Source organism: Carya illinoinensis, chromosome 13 (assembly GCF_018687715.1).
Source record: "Carya illinoinensis cultivar Pawnee chromosome 13, C.illinoinensisPawnee_v1, whole genome shotgun sequence".
Classification (NCBI taxonomy): domain Eukaryota; kingdom Viridiplantae; phylum Streptophyta; class Magnoliopsida; order Fagales; family Juglandaceae; genus Carya; species Carya illinoinensis.
In genome coordinates, this window is record NC_056764.1 from 7639249 (window position 1) to 7655389 (window position 16141).

At 37.7% G+C, this 16141-nt stretch overlaps 1 protein-coding gene across 1 annotated transcript; it reads right to left on the minus strand.

The window, feature by feature from the left end:
• Positions 1-1657: 1657 nt before the first annotated feature.
• On the minus strand, positions 1658-4557 carry LOC122292732 (ran-binding protein 1 homolog a-like). The gene is made up of 4 exons (XM_043101217.1): positions 4262-4557; positions 4007-4158; positions 3764-3889; positions 1658-2299 (listed from the first exon to the last, which is right to left on the minus strand). Exons 1-4 carry the CDS (start codon positions 4414-4416, stop codon positions 2061-2063), a joined length of 672 nt encoding a protein of 223 aa, XP_042957151.1. The 5' UTR covers positions 4417-4557; the 3' UTR covers positions 1658-2060.
• Positions 4558-16141: the final 11584 nt, after the last annotated feature.

Here is a 16141-nt window from a genome sequence, read left to right on the forward strand (position 1 = left end):
GTTCCAACCCACAATTGTTTTAAAATTCTGAATACATTGCATATTGCAGATTGCAGAGAGAGATGGAGGATATTTTAAAGGAAAGAATGAAAGAGTTTGAGTCAGAACTGGGGATATGTTATGTTAGGTGTGCTTTCTACTTCAAATATTTATGGCTCTCTTTTGTGTGTCCCCATTTTGATTCAAGGATGTTTGAAGGGTCACATACCCCATCCAAAAGTTGCTTTGATGGACCAAAAAAAGAAAGCCAATTGGTCCACGTGTCCGTGTTTTAGTGGGTCCCTCAGGGGTCCCATCAGGGCAATCATTCAGTTTCCAACCTTAGATGTTGCCACGTGTGCCTATGCTGATCTGTTCTTTCTGTGATTGATATTAGCAGGAGGCAATAAGAGATCCGGCCAAGTTGGAGCTTTCTATATTACAAGGCCCTGGTATCTTGGGTCGGATCTTTCTATTTTCTGGTCTGAAAGGATCTTTAGATATCTTATGTGGGCAGAAAAGTCCATTTAAGTGATTAGTGATTTATACTAGATGACAAAGTGTTCGCCAAGCCCAAGTGCCTCACACGATCTAGACCATGAAAAAGTCCACAAAATATTAAAGTATTATTCTGTGCTGACACAAGTTTGAGACTCTTAACACTAGGGTTGTCCCAAGTCCTTCACGCAAGCACTACAGATTACCCCAAAAAACATGAATTATACATCACCTAGACATATAGTCCAGACCGATCCCAAATACCTAATATTTTGGGCAGTCCTTGAAGGTCGAGCAATATCTTGATCCCATCGGTGAGGGAGCCAGTAGCAAGGGCTTGAATATCGAAGGGGCAATAAAGAGACACTTTTCTAGTACGCAAAAAGAATCTGGAAAAGTGTAGAACATCCTCCTCCCATGCTCCACTGATGTGTCATCAAAATACAGCTTTGGTTTTAACAGTATCCGTATCCCACCATTTTGGTTCATGAAGAATTAATCCTTAGTCCCAGTTTATATATTTGTTGATTTGGATTTGATGTCTTGTCTTGATTTCAGCCAATCGTTAGTTGTCAAGCCTTGATATCCAATGAACGTTCCAGATTAGGGAAACCCTCTTCCTCCCTCTGTGTTGAGTCTCCTCTTCTTCTGCCTCGAGCTTATATCAACATCCCTCGCGAAAGACCTTTTTTCTTCTTAGAATTGCTTTCCCAATCCAAGAGTCTCTTGCTGGGGGTTGGCTGTTTGATTGCTCTGGATAGAGCATCCATCCAAGCTTTGGTTTTAAGATGCACTCATGAATCCAATTCACTCGCTTCAATTAATATTTAACGCGCATATCTATACATATATATATATATATATATATATAGATAAATAGATAGAATATTGCAACCATCCAGAAAGCCCCTGAAATAGGCAATTTAGTGCCTCATTTCTATCCTTCATTCGCCACCTTTGATCTCGAGGAATTTATTGTTTTCCTATAATTCATCCTTTCGTTAATTTTAGCAGAAAGTTTGAGTCGACCACCACAAGGGTCGAGGCGAGCCCACGACTTAACCGAAAGTTTTTTGGGTCACAATTCTTGCAAGAAACTAATCTACAGTCTGTACCTTAATTAAACTCAGCGAATGGATTGTAGGTTGAGGCACAAGCAGATACAAAAAACTTCAGGAAATGGATGGACAATTCGACGACCTTTTGATCATTAACTAGAAAGATAACAACTCCATACTCTGCACAAAACTCGGTGTATAATAGCTCTTTCCTGCAGCACCTCCCGAGCTTAATGACTCGCAGCATACATCAAGTAAATAAATAGTGTTGATAAGCACTAAGCTGAACCCTGACAATTCCAAGATCGCAAAAACACAACCCTCAAATAACCAAACAAGAAACGAAGTTTGACCAAATGTTGAAAACAACTCCATCTGAAGGACGCACAAGACGATCCAACCCATAAATCACAATCCTATGAATTTTCGCTGCATTGAGTATACAAAGACATGGGTCGGAAAACAGTCGGCCAACCATCCTCATGATTTTTCCAGGTATTTTATGGCATTAAAATCACCACCTCTTCAAGTTGAGGAAGCAGGCTCCTCATCTTTCTTCTCTATTTTTTCTGAATCACTCTTAGTTTCCTTTTCTTCCTTTTCGGATACAACGGGTGCCTCCTCCCCAGCTTTGTCCTCAGTTTTCTTTTCTTCAACGCTTAACTTCTCAAGAAGCCCAGCAGCTGCAGCAGCATCTTTGTTTTCCTCTTTCTTGCCTTGGGATTCTGCGACTTCTTGAAACTTCTCCATGAAGGCTTTGCAATCTGATACAGAAAAATATAAATAATATCCTCAGTTAGAGAATTATTTCCTAAAAAGAATAAGGAAAAAAGACATAACAGACAATGTACTTAATTCTTCACTGCACTAAAGAATATGTCAACAATAGTTGGGCTGGTAACCTTTTAAATTAACAGGAAATATAATGCAGTGACGAATTTTGCACAACAATCAAATTTAACAAGAGATGGTTGCAGGAAATTATCACAAATGCATCTAGTAAACTGCAGAAAATACTCGTTGACTAAGGTTATAGGATACTTATATTCATATTTCTATCTAAACTAAAATTCCCAAACAGTTTTCTGTGATTATCATATTTTTGTATAAGAAGATAGTTTTCTGTGATTATCATATCTATAGCAACATGGCGCATTTATTCCTGCACACTTACATCCCCCAAAATAATCAATCTAATGAGTTCATAATTCATTCCAATATCTAGAGCAAGATGGCGCATTCATTGTTTCTTATTTCTTCACCTATTTGCTGGCTTAGTGAGCTCTCCAATAAAGTGGATTTACTTTCATGCTTTACAATTGAAATTAGGATTCCCAATAAATAGCAAACCTTTACACTGTGTAGTTCTTGGTTTTGATTGGCCAACAACCTTTTTTTTTACAAGAAGAAATTTTATTAGAAACCAGCGGCCTTCAAACTTTTTTTGCCACTTCAACAGCATTATTTAACCACACAAGTTTGAAAAATAGACAATGATAAGTGTACAACATAGTCGGACACATTTTCAAATACGGAACTAAATCCTCTATTGACTCAGCACAGATATCATCATCTAAGAATTGAGGTCTCTTCAATTACAGAACTCTCAAGTCATTCAAACCTAACGAATGAAATTTCTAAGATTACATGAAATATGTACTACAATCATTTGAGATCACCTCAATTAAGATCATAGTGGCTAAACTAATGGAAAATCAGGTGTGATAGTGACAAATCACAATTCTTGACGCTTGAGATCACATTTCCATTCTGAGTTTTTTCTTTTACCCCTAACTTCACATAACTTTTTAATAACCTGTGCAACATCAAAATAACGCAGTAAAATCTTTGCATGATGCCTGCATATATTATATATATTTTTTTGACCGATAATCAAGTAGTTTTATTCATAATAATAGGCAAATCCCAAGTTCACAGGGAGTATACTTGAGAAATACCTAACTAGAGTTTACAACTGAAAGAAAGTCATGGACATGTAGTCCATTACAAACAATGGCCCTCACCCAAGAAAACCATGCGAACTGCATTCAGATCTTTTTTCTTTACATAAAAGGACGGTGCCCAATTTTATTGATCACTCATATTATTAAAACTAATCGATTGTGAAAAAAAGAACTAGAATACTTGGCTAGCATCTAAAAGCACATCAAGATTTACAGATCAAAATTTAAATATACTGTGATTCTATTAAGGAGATCAAGACTCACTGTCAATGGAAGCAAATCTAATGCAGAAAAGCTCGTCCTTCAGTTCACCATCCGCGTAATCAGTCGCATGCCACACACACGACTTCTCGTTTCCAGCGTGTTCCTGTACCGTCATCGTCGGAAGAACTGAGAAAATAATACAGAAGATCCCCGCATCAGATAAAAAGAACCCTACCTTTACAAAGAAAGATTAAAAACACTAGCCTAACCAAGAAAATCAAACTAACTCAAATTGAAACAGACCGAGATGGTTGGCGCAGATCTTGAGGGTCTTGGACTGTCTCATAACCAGGCGGACCTTGCCGGTCTCCTTGTGCTTGAGAAACTTCACAGTACCGGCACCTCTCTCCTTCCACTGGTTCCCATCTTTATCGAATCGATAGAGCTTCGATTTCCTGCAGGTGCGAACCAAAATCAAATCGTATCCATCTTTTCAAATTGATTAAAAAAACCCTAGATTTAGAGGAACAAGGCAGGACATATACAAATAAATCGTACAGATCGAGAATGGGATCTTCGTCCTCCTCTCCGGTGGAGACAGGGACCGCCTCGAGCTTGACGATCGGGGCGACCTGAGCACCGGTGTCCTCGTCCTCGTTGGCGACGGCTTCTTCGTCTTCTCTGTGCTGGTGCTCCGGTTCTGTGCTTGCCATATTCTTCTACTATCTTCTACAAAAATCCTAGAGAAAAAGGGATTGAGAATTGGGCTGCAAGAATAGGAATAAATGAGGTTTTCTAGCAGAGTGAAAGAGGGTTAGAGTGTCTGTAAAAGCTTGTGTGGAAAAGGCTCGAGGCTCCCGCTTTATAAGAGACCGAGAGAACGGGAGAGAGACAAGGTGTGTTTGGTTGCAAAAAAGTAGTGACGCCCTACTCCTGATATAGAATTTCCTATCTTGGGTCAGTGTTAGGCAACACCTTTTTTCCCAATATTTTTTTTTTTTTCCTTTTAACGAGATTATTAACTCTAAATTAAGATAAAAATGAAATAGAAAATTCTATTTATAACTCTAGTTATTAACCCACTAGATATTATACTAAAATGAAGATTTACCACGTCAATTAACATAAAAAAATATTCGTATAAATTTTTTTATGACCGGCAGATCGCATAATAAATAATATATTTATACATTATCTTGTAAGTATCAAACTCGTTAGGATAATATTATAATTTTTAGCACTTCGATTTTTTTAGATATACAATATCAATATCCCATTGACATCTTATTATGGTGAGATGGCATTCACAAATATGATAAATAGTATTGTTCTCTTTATTTTAAATGAGATGGAATGGGGGTGTTGACACTCTACACCACATTACCATAGAAGATATTGGTAAGATAGCCATATGGTACATAGCATTATACATTATTTACTTGTGTAATTGTCCACCAACCAAAATCCTTTGTTGAGAAACTGAGAGAAGGTTTGAAATTATTGCGAATTTTATGGGAGATTTGACTTAAGTCTTACCCAAGCTGGTAGTAATTAGTGGAGAAAGGAGAGCGTCTTGAGCATGAGGTAATCATTTTGTAACCACGCATGTTGGGTTGTGCTTCCTACATAAGGTTTTGAGTGAAATTTAAATGGATTCAGTTCTCATGGCTAATGAAAAAAAGGAGAGAGAGAGAGAGAGAGAGAGAGAGAGAGAGAGAGAGAGAGAGAGAGAGAGAGAGAGAGAGAGAGAGAGAGCAGCCCTATTCATTGAAGGGTATAGTTTAATCATGTCAGTCCAACCGAATACTCTATGAATCAAAGACCATGGATAGGGCTGTTCATACGGGCCGGATTAAATCCGGCCCGGCCCGGAACCCGGATAACCGGGATTCCGGTTATGGGTTTCGGCCCGGATTTTATCCGGGCTGGAACCCGCATTGGACAAACCGGATTTATCCGGTCCGGATCCGGGTTTCAAACCCGGGTTCCGTATTAGTAACCCGGTGTAACCGGGTTTGTATAAAACGAAAAAGAAAAATGAAATTTCCGTCTTCCCCGAGTCCTGACCCTCTCTCTCTCTCTCTCTCTCTCTCTCTCTCTCTCTCTCTCTCTCTCTCTCGTTCATCTGATTGAAGAAACCCTACTGCCGCCGCTCTCTCTCTCTCTCTCTCTCTCTCTCTCTCTCTCTCTCTCTCTCTCTCTCTCTCTCTCTCTCTCTCGTTGCGCAAAGTGTTCTATCTCTCTCTATCTCACACCGAAACCCAGGTCCCTCGGTTCCTCTGCCGTTTGATTGTTTCCGAGTTTGTGGGTTTCGTCTCAGTTGACGATGGCTTAAGCGCGAGGGTGGTCCTGCGGACTCTGCAAAATCGGCATATTTTGAACACCTCAGCCACCACAAGTGCCGTCGCTAGTGATATAAGAAAGCAAAAGGGAGTTACCGAACCTATGCTTGATTTTTTTTTTAATCTTTTTTTTGTTTACTTCAAGTGTTGTTCAATATCTACCTCTAAATGGAGCTTTTGGGATTTTCTTTATATTTACGATGAAACTGATGATAGATGCTTACTTTTTTTGTGGATTAGATCTAGATTTGTAGAATCTTAGGAAATGTTTTTGTGGGTTAGATCTGGATTTCTAGAATCTTAGGGAATATTTTTGTGGATTTATGTGAAAAGGAGGGCCGTTTGGAGCACCCGATGTCTGTCAAACATATGTTTGGGCCATCGTCTTCTACTTTTTTGCTCTGTCTTCGTAGATCTGTAGTGATGTGCTATGTCTATAACTACATGTTTTTGGAAATCTGAGTTTGCTGTAGTGATGTTTGTATGCAGAAGAGAAACAAAAAATGAAACTTTTGACAATTTTGAAACAATTTGGACATACAAGCCAACCCCTTCACCAAAAAGGAAAAGATAACGACAATAATATTGTTATTTTGGCTCCTCTATAATATTGTTGAAAAAAGTTGTTTTGTAGCTTAATTGACTCATGATGTATCACGGTTATTGTGGATTAATTAATCAATGGAGGTCTGGGAACAACAATGGGCTGTACTGGTCCCAAGTATGCATTTAAGTCAACTTCCGATACATTTGTTCTTGTTGTTGCTTATTAATTTGTTCCGATAGATTCTAACTTCCATTAGAATTGTGGCTATCAGCGATTTCAGTTTTTCTGGTAAGCTGCGTAAATGTTCTAAAAATAACCTGAAGCTTTACAGCAGAGTGCAGCGTTTCTATTATTTGGTTTAGAAGTTCGAATGTTATCAATGATGCTAATCATTTTCAGCTATTAGTAAATGTATTTTGTAAAGGGAAAGAAGATAAACAAGCAAGATCATTCTTATATTTATTTATTTATTTAATTTAGTTGTGCTTGTTCAACCTTCATAAGATCATTCTTGTCCTTAGACCCATGACTACTGTATGCATGAAGGTATCCTCCTGGCCATGGTGATGTGTTCCCGTCCTTGAAGAACAGTGGCAAGCTTGATGCACTGTTATCACAGGTTGGCACTATGATGTATTATTTAGTGATCATCTGAATGTTGATTGATGCATGCATACTTATAAGCTTTATCATTTTCTGAATTTCTTTTTTGTCCCTGATTCAGGGTAATGAGTATGTGTTTGTTGCCAACTCAGACAACTTGGGTGCTGTTGTCGACTTGAGTATCCTGTCATTGGTTCTCATTGAAACTTTTGTTTCTAGCAATGTTTTTATAATAGTGCATGTAGAACAAATCCTTTCTGCTGCCGTTATTTTCTTAACTGGATTTCTTAGAAATCTTGAGTCACTTGGTCCACAACAAGAATGAATACTGCATGGAAGTGACACCCAAAACCTTGGCTGATGTATTTTAATCTATTTTTTGCTTCTTATGATTGCATCTTTTACAAGGAAACTATGATATAGCAGCCCAAGAACATTGTTGAATACATCTTGTAGATAAGCTTGGAAGGATGCATTGATTGTATGAAGCAGATATATTTTGTAATATGTATTGGTGACTCAATGTAATCCATTTTTTATATGTAATTTCATATATTGTAATTGTGTTTTGTAATGTAATGTATAAATACCAAATAATATAATATGTAGTGATTGTATTTTTTTTTTTGCATGCATTTACATGATTTATAATAAATTTATTTTTTCAGATGCATTTAATTAAAAATAATAATTAGTTTTATATATAAAGGAATATGCTTTTCAACCATTTTTTCTTGAAAAATTTGTAATAATAGGATTTAAGATAAAAATAAGATGCTTTTAAAAGAAATTTAATAATATAGGTAAATATAGGTTTTTGTAAAAAAAAAAAAAAAAAAACGGGTTCAACCCGGAAACCGGAATCCGGGTTTTTTAAAACCCGGATACATCCGGGTTTCGGACCAGGTTTGACCCGGATAAACCTGGTCCGGGTTCCGGCCCGGATTTGAAACCCGGGTTCCGGTCCGGATGTACCCGGATTCCCGGGTTGGAACCCGGATGAACAGTCCTAACCATGAAATGTGTTAAACAATAGTCTCCCCACTAGATTGTTTATAGGACCTCGATGTCGTGTTGACCTTTTCCAATTACTAAGATTCCCAATAAACATGGCATGGGTGCTAATTATTAGCTAAAATGGCATTTTGCTCTCCTGCAACCCCCCCTCCAAAAAAAAAATCTTAATTTAGTAGTTAGCAAGCATAATATAGACTGTTATCAAGTTGGCCATTGGACTCCAATATAAATTGACTCTCCAAACATTATTTTGAACAGAAGAAGAAATGGATAAAACTGAGTGATAATTTTTTTTTTTTATAGAAATGCCATAGATTAGTTCAAGGTAATCCAACCTCCACAAATACAGACATTCATAAGGTTTTGGATAAGATGAACCTTTTGTTCCCCCCTTTCCTCATACATCCATCACGACAAACTAACAAACTTTCCATGCGGCAGCCGTACAAACAACCTAATACATTTTTCTAGAATATGTAGTAAAATGCAAAGTTTCACTTTCTCCTACATGATGCCGTTTCAGAGCATTCTTTTATTGAAAGCAGTAAATCTTCCATTGCTATCTCATTGTTCCCTCCCATCCATGTGGCACCTCAGAAACTCATAACAACTCCCCCTCACTTAGAGAACCTTGTCCACAAGGTGTGAGTAAAGTTCTTGCAACTTCCAAAGTAGTTCCTAGCTATTGTCTTCTGCCATAGCCCCTGCCCACTTTACCAATACCTCTGTCACATGCTGATGACCCACATGTTTGAGGCAACGATCCAAGAGTTCTTCAGGTTATGGTTGGACTTCCCTGTATGCATTGATTGGGGGTAGGGTCAGGAGTTGTTCAAGCAGGACACGTGGAATACAACTATACAAGGTGTATCTTTGAGTTCATCGACAGATTCAAGAGGTAGGCGATGATGCCCAGCCTTTGTACAACTTGGAACGACCCGTAGAACTACGAAGCTCGCTTCATGTGGAGGTGCATGACTACAGACTTTTGATAGTACGATTGAAGGCGGAGGTACGCCCAATCTCTAACTTCAAATTGCCACTTTGTCCTTTTCTTATCTGCATACACCTTCATACAGTTTTAGACAGCATTTAGATTCTCCTTTAACAAAGCTCTAACCTACTCTTGGGTGCGTAATAGCTGATCCACAACTTTGTTACTCAAAGCATCCGGTACATAAAAGAGGATCCTTGACATTGGGTAACTGTAAAGGGCCTCAAAATGAGAGATCTTGATAGTGGTTTGAAAGTTTTTGTATGACCATTTGATCATCGATAACCATGAAGACCATCTCCTAGGTTTAGTCCTTGCATAACATCTTAGATAACCTTCTAAACATTTATTCAAAGCCTTCGTTTGACCATCCGATTGGGGATGATAGTGGAACTATAATTTAAGGTAGACACTTGAAAATTGAATAGGGCTTTCTAGAATGAACTCAAGAAAACATGGTTCATATCAGAGACTATAGACTTGGGTAGGTCATCTAGTTTGAAAACCCCATCAAAGAACACTTGTGCCACATTTTGCACATGGTATGGGTGAGACAGGGCCATAAAATGCTCATACTTAGTAAATTTATTTGTAACCACAAAAATCATATTGTGCCCTTGAGATAAGATTAAATCCTCAATGAAATCCATTGAGATGGCTTTCCAAGCTTGTTGACGAATAGGAAGAGGCTGCAGTAACCCTGCAGGTGGTACAATCTCATTCTTGGAAATTTGGTACACATCACACTCTTGTATCAACTGCTTGATATCCTTCTTCATATCTTTCTTTGCCCTCTGATATGTCTTCAAATAACCTGAGTGTCTAGCTTGCAAATTAACATGGATATATTGAAGAACCTTGGCTCTAAACGAGGATTTAGGAACAATTACAATCATCCCCTTTTTAAGAATTAGATCATTGAGGAGAGTGAACCCTTTTGGCATTTCTTGGTTATTCCTGAGTTGTGTTAACAAGTTTGTGGTTTGTCATTTTTGGGGATCTTGTATAACTCTCCTTAAGCTCTTCAATCCATACTAGTGTTAGGAAGATAATTACTACCAAAAGTCATTCTACCTCATATTCTACTTCATGTTTTCTAAAAAGTGCATCAGCCACTTTATTTTTCTTCCATTTTTTATACTCAATAACGAAATCATATCGCATCACCTTTGTTATCCACTTTTGTTGGACCACATTGCCCACCTTTTGTTCTAATAGAAACTTAACTCTTAAGTGCCTGCTGGTCTATTTTCACAGTGAGGGATTTGCCTAATAAGTAGGCTCTTCACATTTGAACAACAATCACTAAAGCTAGTAACTCATTTTTATAAATGGAAAGTAAGAGAGCCTTCCCCTTCAAAACCTTACTCATATAAGCTATAGGATGGCCCAATTGCATGAATACTACCCCAATCCCCTTCCCACTTACATTGCACTTGATGATAAATGTCTTGGAGAAATCTAATAACTTCATAACAAGTGGTCGAGTCATGCCAACTTGACCTCATTAAATGCTTGTGTCACCCTTGCATCTATGCAAATGCATTCTTCCTCAATAGAGCAGTAAGGGGGGCTACAATAAGTCCATAATTCCTAATAAACTTTCAGTAATAACCAGTTAAGCCCAAAAACTCCTTCAATGATTTTGGGTTTTTGGGTAATGGCTAATCTAGCATAGAAACCACCTTAAAGGGATCTACCTTCACTCCCTCTATTGATATTATGTGCCCCAAATACCCCACTCTCCTTACTCCAAACTTACATTTTGTCCTTTTGGCATATAGCTTATGATCTATTAACACCTTCAACACTTGTCTCAAATGGTTTAGATGCTCCCTCATGTTCTTACTATACACCAAAATGTCGTTAAAGAAAACCAGCACAAATTTTCTTAAAAATGGCTTTAAAACATGGTTCATTAACCCCTAAAAAGTGGAGGGGATATAAGTGAGTCCAAATGACATCATTAAAAACTCGTAATGACCCTCATGAGTTCTAAATGCAGTTTTGGCAATATCCTTAGGCACAACTTTGATTTGATGGTACCCAGACCTCAAATCGAGTTTGGACTTTGGAAGATACCAATAACCCGTGTTATTCATCTAAGAGATCATCAATTATAGGAATAGGAAATTTTTCTTTTATAGTTTCTTGGTTTAGAGCTCTAAAGTCGACGCATAACTTCCAATTCCCATCCATCTTATGCACCAATAAAACAGGTGATGAAAAGGGACTAGAGCTTGGCCTTATCACCTCAGACTTCAATAATTATACCACCAACCTTTCAATTTCAGATTTCTAGTAATAGAGGTACCTATAAGGTCTGGATGAAATGGGGGCAGTACCATCTTTAAGTATGATCATGTGATCATGAGTTCTTTTTAGGGGTAAACCCATGGGTTCATTAAAACCATAAAATTCTTCCAGCACTTATTTATTTCCACCTCCTGATTATCATCCTGCAAACTCTCTTCCATGGATAGCAACTGAACTAACAACCCATCCCCCTTGTGTACTGATGCTAACATCAATTTATTATCCCCTTCAAATGTCAGATTTCTCAAATTGAGACCAGTTAGCCTTACCATTTTTCCTCCACTTAAATTCCATAGATAACTAGGAAAAATTCAAATAATAGGTCCTAAGGTTTCAAGGCAACACACTCCAAGTACAACATCACCACCACCTAAGGATAAAACATAGAAGGCAAGGGAGAAATGGTTACCTTGAATCTTCAGTTTCACTTCTCTACACAAACCCTCACTCTTGATTATGTCACCAACAGCTACCATCACAGATAATTTGATAGTGGGATCCATGATTCCATAGCCATCCTTGCTCTCTTCATTGTTGAAGGATCCAGGAAGTTGGAACTTGGAGTTCCAGTGATGGCATTAAGAGAAATCCCGAGCTCCCTCTTTGTTGTCACTACCACTAACTCTTCCTCTACCTCGTTGGAGTTATAAAAGACATCTTCTCTTTTTTGTTCTACTATTTCATCTACTCATTGTAACAAATATATGCTATGATTTTTACATACATGAGCTAGATTTATATTTTCCTCCACAATGATAATAGTCATTTTTTCTCTTTTCATTCATTTAAGCTGATGAAATTCTTCTTACAAGTGGGTAGGACTTCTTACATTTACTACTATTATCTCTAGATTATCCCCAATGAGTCTGAGAGCCTCTCTAACTGGTTTAAAGACCTTTTTGGTGCTGAGTAAATACTCTTATTCTATCTTGGCCAGACCAAATGCAGCACTCAATTTAATTGGCTTTAGCATTCGAATGGGCAGCCTGATTTCATCTTTCAATACACTGAGAAAGCAACTTAATTTGTGACTGCCTGAGAATCCCCTTAGCAGATTCGATAGAGATTCAAATTGGGCCTTATACACCACTATAGTGGTAGTCTGCTTGAGCCTAGTGAGTGCCTCCATTGAATCGTCATAAGCTATAAGCCTAAATATAACCTGCAGTGCTCGTGTAAAGGTCTCCCAATTATTAAATTGTCCACTCTCCAAAGCATCTTGATACCAAATTAGGGTTTCCTGCTCCATATGATACGAGGCTATAAGAAGCTGGTGAGCAAGAATGGTTTGATGAAATTCAAAGTATTGTTAAGCCTTAAAATCTACTTCAATGGATTTTCACCATCAAAGTGAGGGAAATTCAGTCTAACTCGCCTTGTAAGATTTCTTCTAGGATCTTGAAACTCCATTTCATTTCCCATGGGTAATTCTTAGTTGGCCTTCTGTGTTTGATTAGTAACAATCGTCCTTATCATGTCAACGAGTTGCTTTAACCTCTCCTTAGTTCCTTGTGTATTCTCCTCATAGGACTCAACCTGGCATTGAATGGTCTCTTGCTGCTGTTTGAATCTAGTGTTGTTTGGCATCAGAATCGGATCTCTGATACCAACTATTATGAAGTTGGCCACTAGACTCCAATGAAAATTAAATCCCCAAACAATTATAATGAACATAAGAAGAAATAGATAAAACGGAGTGATGAAATTCTCATAAAAATGCCATGGATTAGTTCGAGGTAATTCAACCTCCACAATTACAAACGTTCATAAGGTTTTGGATAAGATGTCCCTTTCGTTCCCTCTTCCTATATACATCCATTGCAACAAAACATATAGTAGAATAACAAACTAACAAACTTTCCACATGGCAGGTGTACAAACAACCTAATACATTCCTCTAGAATTTGAAGTAAAATGCAATATGTAGTAAAAATTTAGAGTTCCACTTTCTCCAAAGCTATGCCATTTCAAAGCATTCTTTTATTGATAACAGTAAATGTTCCCTTGCTATCTCGTCTTCCCCTCACATCCACATGGCGCCTTAGGAACTTATAACATAAACTATGTTATCTAGCTATTCCATTGACATGTTGATTCAAATAAACATGGAACCCCAAGAACCTTTTGGGGCCATGGAAATTAATCCAATAAAAAATTACTCCTCTATAAAATGTCATCCCGCCTGAAGTAGATCACAATCTGGTTCAAACAAACACAAGAGGAGAGTGCTATACTTAGGTGGAAAGAATAGATGAGTTTGTAGAAATTGGCATTTTGCCATAAATGGGATATTCATCAGCGTAGCCAATTCAAGATGCTGGTGCAAATTTTGAAAGTTGAAACATACAATTTAAAAGCACTCAAACTCGCATGCAAATGAATAACCACCCCAGGAATGACAAACGATGCAGAAAATTAATGAACAAATTATATGGTCAGACTAGTTGCTACCAACCACCCTTCAACTTCAGGGCCACCACAGGGTGGCCAAATAGTTTTCTTTATTTAACTTAAATTTTATAAGTATTCAGATTTCTTTGGCATAATTCATAGGGTTTGTCTAGGAAACACATTCCATCTCATAATTTCTCATAATTTTCTTCTCAAATATCACTCAAATATAAATACTTGTCAATTTTAAATCTTTAACTTTTTCATATAATCATTATAACTTTTTCAAATTTTCAAACAAAACTTAAAAACTAGTTCAACCTTTTTAAATTCCAAAACAAAGGTAATATTTAAAAATTATATTATAATAATATTTTAAATTTATAATATTTTTATTCAACTCTTTCTCTCTCATTTTCCAAAAATCCAATAAAACATCTTAACTCAAACCATTTCACTACCATTTACAAATTTCTCATATAATCTCATTCCTTAAGCATCCTTATATTCTTTCAAAAGTTACTGCATTCATTAATTTATATTTATTTTTTTATCCAAAATTAGTAACAAAATATGTGGGAATTTCTAAATATTTAATGTTTTAACCCCTCCCAAGGTGTAGAGATAGGACCTCCAGGGGAGAGATTGCCCAATTTTTTATGGGGAAGGGCCAAAGGGAAATGAATCACTTTAACCCAAGGGCATGCCCACGTCAGTCTACCCTGAAGAGAAAAGTGGTAGGAAGGGAGACGGTTTAAGCCTCCCACAACAGTCCCTCCAAAGGTGGAAGGGGCTCCACGCCACCATGCAAGGGGCAATGGAGTTTGTTCCCCACCATTTCTGTTAGGCTTTAATTATTTTTATTGGCATGGAGGTTTGCAGGAATGGATCTTCAGCCACCTTGAGTGCTCGTCTTGCAGATGAAATCAGCAAGGAATGAAAAAGATATTTTCTTTTTTGTCTATTCACAATATATGCGCTCCAACCCAACAAAAGAAGAGCGAGCATAACTAATGCTAGAAGGAATCCTGAATGGAGAGTGAATCGAAAGGCTTTCATTTTCGTTCCTGGTTTGGTGGTTTTCGAGCCTTCTCGATCTTATTCATAGTTGAGAAAGGGGAAGGAGTTTAAATCAATGGACTTTAATGAACAATCAATGATGGACGTTGCGCTTGACAAATCAATTCGACTTAAGATCCAGTGCGTATAAGTTGTTTACTCTCCTAGTAACGAAGGGAAAGGGTAGGGGTTTTTTCATAGGAATAGTGGGCAGGTCTCATGAGATCTATGCAGCTATCAAAATCCAGTGAAGGAAGGTTGAAAGACCATTCGATTATTAATAGACATGGATCTAGGTAGATCCTATTTGTTTGGTCAATCACCAAAGGCAAGGAGAACCACTATAGGCAAAACCCCTCAACCTCAATTCTTTTTGGAATAAGGAAAGATGCGATGTCATTGCCTCTGGGTACCTCTATAGTAGATTTCCTTTTTTGTTGATTTGGGAGAAAAGAAAGAGAAAAAAAGATCATTCGAAGAATGTTGAGCTACCCGAATAGGAATGAATGTTGAACTCAAAAATGTCATTTATTTATTTTTAGTCAAACTCGAGTCGAATTCGAAAAACATTAATAGTTAACGAACCGAGTTTAAGCAAAGATATTCGAATTTTATTTGAGTTCGAACTGAGTTCGAGCGAATAAACATATTAATCGAAGTTGAGTATCCTTATTCGAATTCGATTTGATTCGGTCGTTTGCAGCCCTAGAAAAGGGGCAACCATCTTACTAATAACAAGAAAAGAGGCAAGATAAGTGTCAGGTAGCTTGCTTCCAAGCTTGCCTAGCCACGAGCAATCGAGAGATCTTTGCCAATGCTAACACGGACCTCGAGTGATGCAATAAGGCAACCAAAAGAGACATGTAGTCAGGATTGAAGCTTGGCTCTAGCCGAAAGGCTAGCAATAAGCTTGGCTACAACAAAGGGTGAAGGAAAAGAGCCTTCACTGCTTGAGCCGTATGCGGGGAGAACTCTCAGAGGAGGCTATAATTCATAGGCAGCTTTAAGGAGCCCCCCAAATAAATACAATCCCTAGTAAGTAGTAACTAGAAATTCCCTCATAGGCTCACATCTCCACACTCTCACAATGAAGGATTCATCAACTTTCGATGTGTGCCTCAAAATAGATTTGACAAACACTTGAGAAAAGAAAATAACACCGGCAAGAA

What these genes read in the sequence shown, in the direction of transcription:
- LOC122292732 (XM_043101217.1), bottom strand. Translation starts at nt 4,416, where the DNA reads ATGGCAAGCACAGAACCGGAGCACCAGCACAGAGAAGACGAAGAAGCC. An exon ending in GATCTGCGCCAACCATCTCG is followed by an intron (nt 3,890 to 4,006) that starts GTCTGTTTCAAT and finishes TTATTTTCTCAG; the next exon opens with TTCTTCCGACGATGACGGTA. An exon ending in TAGATTTGCTTCCATTGACA is followed by an intron (nt 2,300 to 3,763) that starts GTGAGTCTTGAT and finishes TTTCTGTATCAG; the next exon opens with ATTGCAAAGCCTTCATGGAG.